General features: G+C 45.0%; 1 protein-coding gene across 1 annotated transcript; it reads right to left on the bottom strand.

Annotated features, from left to right (window-relative positions):
- Positions 1–252: 252 nt before the first annotated feature.
- On the bottom strand, positions 253–1,495 carry LOC123158128 (uncharacterized; the record flags this gene model as incomplete). The annotated part of the gene is given in 2 exon segments (XM_044576242.1): positions 253–691; positions 815–1,495. Coding segments are annotated over 2 exon segments (931 nt in total), but the record flags the coding sequence as incomplete, so codon positions are not given.
- Positions 1,496–5,907: the final 4,412 nt, after the last annotated feature.

Raw genomic sequence — 5,907 nt, 5'->3', positions numbered from 1 at the left:
GCGCCCTGAGTCTCGTCAGGCAGTGCGGCAGTGGCACACGCATGTCGATGATGTGCGTGACACTATAGAAGCCCACTGCGTAGAAGATGCTATTGGCATACGCCACAAAGCCGATGGCATCGGTACCTCTAAACTCTTTGGGTAGGAACAGCTTTTGCTCGACCAACTCATCCTCCTCGCACCACAGGAGAGGGACGATCCTCTGAAAATACTCGATACCATGAAGGTGTTGGGGCCGGCGCCAGCCTTCACCAGCAAGCCTCTCCACTTTCACCCATCGCGCCCCCTCGACATCTAGCCTATACACCTCATAGCCACCGAAGGAATTGGAGTATGCGGGTTCTTGTGTTGCGAGCACCCGAACGACAAACATGACTTCCCCTTCCGACTCGAGCAGGTGGAAGTTCCGGATGAAGCGGTCTCCGAGCTGCTCGCGAATGCTCGGCACACTGAGCCTTGTCAGGCGCCACGGCATCGGCGCACGAGTGTCAATGGTGTACGTTGAGCCGAAAATTTGCATGGCATAGAAGACGCCGTCGCTGTAGGCCACTAGATCAATGTCGTCGGCACATTTGAGGTCTTCAGGCAGGAGCAGCTTCCGCTCGGACCACTCCCCCTCCGTGCACCACCAGAGAGAGAAGTTCCTCCCGAAACTCTGGCCAATGAAGAAGGCCTCGGCGCCGCTGCAAAACTACGTAGTGGAGAACATTCTCACTCAGATCGGAACCATCTATATTAGCAAGTACAGTAGTAGTAACTGCTACTGCAATCAAAATAAATCGATCCTCCTCATAGCAAGTATCTTTTCACTCACCATAGGTTCAGTCGGATACATGATCCGATGGGCGTACGTCTGAATGCCCCGGACCGCGCCGGTGGCGGGATTGACGAGGACGAGGCTGCTCTTGTACGCAAAGGAGATTCTGCCGCTGGGCAGGACGCCACATAGCTCAAAATGTTTCGCGTCGCTGACAGTGCTCGGCAGCCGGGCCGGGACCACCGGCGCGGGCGAGTCCTCCCCGCCGTCATCGATCGGAATGGAGAAGATCGCCCCGCGGAGGCCCTCGTCGAGGACCTCGAGCGCGAACAGGTGCGGGGTGGGTCTCGCTAGCCGCTCGGAGATGATCTCCGCCCAGGACCTGCAGACGGCGGCGAACCGCACCGACTCGAGCGGGCTGATGCAGCCGAGGATCTTCTCCGTGAGGTGGAACGGGAGGCTGCCGATAGTTCCGCTCGCCGCATCTCCGTCGTCGGCAGATTCGCGGATCTTGCCTGTTAGGGTGGCCGTGGGTTTGATAGGCTCCATATGGTAGAGGGAGAGGAAAGGAATGTGAGAGCGCGTAGGCGGCCGGAGCTGGGAGCGGCCGGCGGCGGCGCTGGCCGGAGCGAGAGAAGTGAGAGGGGATCGGATCGGATCGGTCGGTGAGGAGAAGAGCGAATGGGGCTGGGAGCTTTGTGGACGCAGCTGCTGGGCCGGTTCCTCACTTTGGAGACGGGCTCTCTATCTATCGGCAGCACGTCCAAGGGTATTTTCCAAAAATCGGAAATGCCATTCTAAGGTTTAGAAAAAAAATGGAATGTTTTTCTGCAAAGACATATATAAATGCTATATACGAAAAAAGAAAGACAAATTTTTGGCGCAAACACAATCTCATTTTGATGGAGGACGTTGACCGGGTGGAAGAGGAGCAGGAGTGCCGCCGGTAGCGAGGCGGCACGTGGGCGATCGGGCAAGGCACGCGCGGTGAAGACAAGGAGGAGGAGGCGGTGAGGTGGATGCGTGGCTAGGGTTGGCGGTCAGCCTCACGCGCATCCTTTTACAACACACGCGGGGGAGACAAAAGGTGAACAGGCTAGGGATAAGCCGAGTACATTATCACCTACTCGTCTTACATTTAGTATTTAAAATGGCAATATATAAGCTCAATATAGGTATATAAAGGACACTAGGCATATAACGGCCGCCATCACTGAGTCGTAGGTCATACGTGGGAAGAATGGCAATATGGCAGTTGTTTATGTCGAGCCTTATGCAGTTGTCGTGTGTGTTTTCGCGGGTCTCGTCTTACAATGGACTAAACCGAGTACCCGAGATAAATTACATTTGGTGTAGGCCAAAACACTAAGAAATTTGTTTTTTTTTCATAGAGTTGGTTGCATTGCTGTAGATTAGGCTATTCCACTTCGCCTCTCTCCCACTAATTGCATGAAAAAGACTCCTTAGGCGACTAAGACATTTGGAATGGTGTCGTGGCCAACAAGGCAAGACTAATATCATATAGCATGTGTTGTTTTTGTCCCACGAAGCAACAACTCTAGATCATACAGTTTGTCATCCAGTGCTTCACACTACTAGAGAAAACCCTAGTAGTAACGCTTGTAATGTACATATCAGTAGCGCTGGTACCAGCGCTACTGTTATCGCGCTACAGCTAACATGTAACAGTAGCGTTGTCTGACCAGCGCTACTGCTATACCTAGTTAGCAGTAGCGCGGGTGCTTGAAAAGCGCTGCTGATAGTAGTAAGTAGCAGTAGCATTTCTTTTGAAAAGCGCTACTGCTTATTTTTCCTGTATTTTTTAAATTATAGCTTATTTTTGCTGTATTTGTATAGGTTTTATATATGGTATTTTCATCATATGATTTTATCACCATGATTAGTTAGTATATACAGGAGTGGGTGAAATAAATGTTGATTGGGTTCAAGTGAAGGTAACATGTGGTGCCTGTCAAAAGTATAACATGTGGTGCATGTCAAAAGTATACTACTACTTATACTTTCGACATGCACCACATGTTGCCTGCACTTGAACCTAATCAACATTCATTTCACCCACTGTTGTACATACTAAAACTGATTCTAACTAGCTAATCACTTATGCTGCTCTCTCAGGTAAAATAGCATAGAACATGTATAACACTCCTGCTTCATCATATTGGAGAATGCAGATGAATCTGTCTCATAATTGTGGGCTGCGCTTTTGATTGCTGCCCCCTAGTACTTCTCTGCGATCATTCACAATTTTGTTCCAGTTGTTGACTATTAAGACTTGCTCTCTTTAGAAATCTTGAATGCGCTGATGTGCATTGTAGGATGTCTTGGCCGTATGCTAACCATGGAGATGAGACATTTATCCTCGATCCACTGAGGCACAACTATCACCGGGAGTACTTGTTGAAGAACATCGTAGTAACATACTTAACAATGAAGTTTAGCTTAAAAAATAATGTATGCAAAAGATGCACAGGAGAAAAATAGTAAAAATCTTACCATTTTTCCTAAATAGATGTGACCGTAGTTCAGTACGAATACTATTGGTCGCACGTTTTCAGTACTAAGATTTTCAAATCCAGGAAAATAATTTGTCTTCACAATATGAAGATCCTCAAGCCATGAAACATAATGACTTATCTCCTCGCAGTTTAGTTCAACCCCGGGACAGTAGTAGGTCATATCTACCAAGCGCCTGACAGGTTTTCTTGAATGAAAATAAGCTGTCAATAGAAATTAGTTGTCAACTATTTTTAAATAAAAGTATCCAAGACATAAATATGGTTGAGAAACTCACATAATGGTAGAACTGGAGGCGTGTGCACATCGACTAGATGTCTATATTACCTTCAATTTTATCTTTCGGACGAATATCAAAGGTGATAACCATATTAGGCTCAAATGCATAAGCCTTGCATAGTGCTGTCAATAGAAATTAAGCTGTCAATAGAAATTAGGCTCAAATGCATATTAGGTTTTCTTGAATGAAAATAAGCTGTCAATAGAAATTAGTTGTCAACTATTTTTAAATAAACAGTATCCAAGACATAAATATGATTGAGAAACTCACATAATGGTAGAATTGGAGGCGTGTGCATATCGACTAGATGTCTATATTACCTTCAATTTTATCTTTCGGACGAATATCAAAGGTGATAACCATATTAGGCTCAAATGCATAAGCCTTGCATAGTGCTTTCCAATTTTTGCATTTAAAATAGGAGTAGGTGTCTGTATTTGTATAATTTTGCGGCAAAAGTATAACCATGCTCGGTCCTTAAGTGAACTTACTTTACCTCCATACTTTCCATAGTACTAAAACCAATCTTATCCAAGACATAGATTCTTGAATGACAGGGGATACGCTAGTAGAATTATAAAAAAATTAAAATGATAAGTTGAAGCAAGAAAAGCAGAAGTAGCAGAAGGCATGCTTAATTACGAAAAAAGATTTTATCATTGTGACTTACTGTATCGACTTCAAAGTTCTCATCCAGCACGATGCTGAAGCGCCTACCACCAACTAGGTGAGGCATGTCGCACATGCGCTCCTCTTCACAATATTCACACATACCAAATTTCCTTTCGTCGTCAGACATTTCCTATATATGTTCATATTTGAAACATTGAAAATCAGTCGAAGGCAACTACTCGGGTGTAGAGGAAGTAGAGGTTAATAATTCAAAGATTAAACTCGTACAATTCAATATATGTACTATAAAAACTAAATGAGATCATTATTATTCAGCACGGGTTGACTATCGGTCCCTCGAGTCTTTTTCTGAAAAATCTCAGCTCACGTGGTGTATATATTCGACCGTTGGTGATGGTCGCTCCTCCCTTCATCCCCGAGTGCATTCAACCAAAATGTCCAGCACACGGGAATGAAGGAGAAGCGACCCCCACAACAACAGTCGGCATTATTCTTCTCTCACATATGGTGGACACACTCCCTCACTCATTTTTTGATTGTCAAGTATGGGGCCTCGGCAGACTTAAAGTCAACCTGATATGTCGTTTAATTACCTTTTTAGAAAATCCAGGCCACTCAATATTTCCTACATATTCTAGCACAAGTCATGTCAGAATTCATGAAAAAATCTGGCATGACCTTTGCTAAAAAAGGACATATTGAGCGTCTGAAATTTGCCGTAACAGAAATTAATCAACACTCCGCAAAACATAGGCCACTAGGAGATGTAACCTGCAAACATGACCGGCCACTTGAGCATTCAAAGTAGGAGTAGTTTTTCAGTTTGACCATTCAATAAGCAAACCAAATCATAAAATAAATAAGTATTCAAATTAACATGCATTCAGTAAGCAAAACTAAATCATCTCTTTCGTCCATACATCACGAATATTATCACTAATGCATCTCGAATAGTATCATACATATAACATCACTAATATAGCTAAAACTCTAGCGAACGATGGGTATCGACGCGGGCGGTGGACACCCAAAGAGAAGGAATCATCACATGATCATAGCTCCAGTGAGATCCCTGAAGAACCTGCCAGGTATTGGAGAACCTTCCCTCCAACGCAACCATGTAGCGACGGACATGCTCGTCCTCCTCGCTGACACGGTGACATACCACCTCCACAGGGTCCTCAAGCCTCCGCACCGTCACTGGCCCACACCACCGCCACTAAAGAAGGCTCGAGTCAACGACGGGCTGGCTCCTCACCAAGCTGCGCCGCCCGGAAGGTAGCACCTCCCAGTACCAGCCCGGCGGAGCCCCAGTCCCGAACATGTCCCCTCTGATCAAGCAGGTGTCCTCCGCCGAGTCGACGACGAGGATGCGCGATAGGCATCGTCGACGTTGATGCGGGAATAAATGCTTTAACTAAAAAAATAACAACAAATTTGACATGTTGAACATGGTTCGATCATAACTAGGGTTCATAATACACTATTCTAAGATTAAACACCTAAAATACCTAAATTATATTAAGTACACCTAATTAAAAAACTATATTTTGAACATGGTTCGATCATAACTAGCTAGGGTCCATACTACATTATTCTAAAATTAAACACCTAAGATCATAACCTACTACATTATTCTAAGATCTAACCTAAAATTTTCAATTAGCTAGGGTTCAAAATTAACTAGGGAGGAGGAGGGAGG

Source organism: Triticum aestivum, chromosome 7B, assembly GCF_018294505.1.
Source record: "Triticum aestivum cultivar Chinese Spring chromosome 7B, IWGSC CS RefSeq v2.1, whole genome shotgun sequence".
Lineage (NCBI taxonomy): Eukaryota > Viridiplantae > Streptophyta > Magnoliopsida > Poales > Poaceae > Triticum > Triticum aestivum.
The sequence above is the reverse complement of the archived record's forward strand: the minus strand, read 5'-3'. Positions and strand labels throughout refer to the sequence as shown.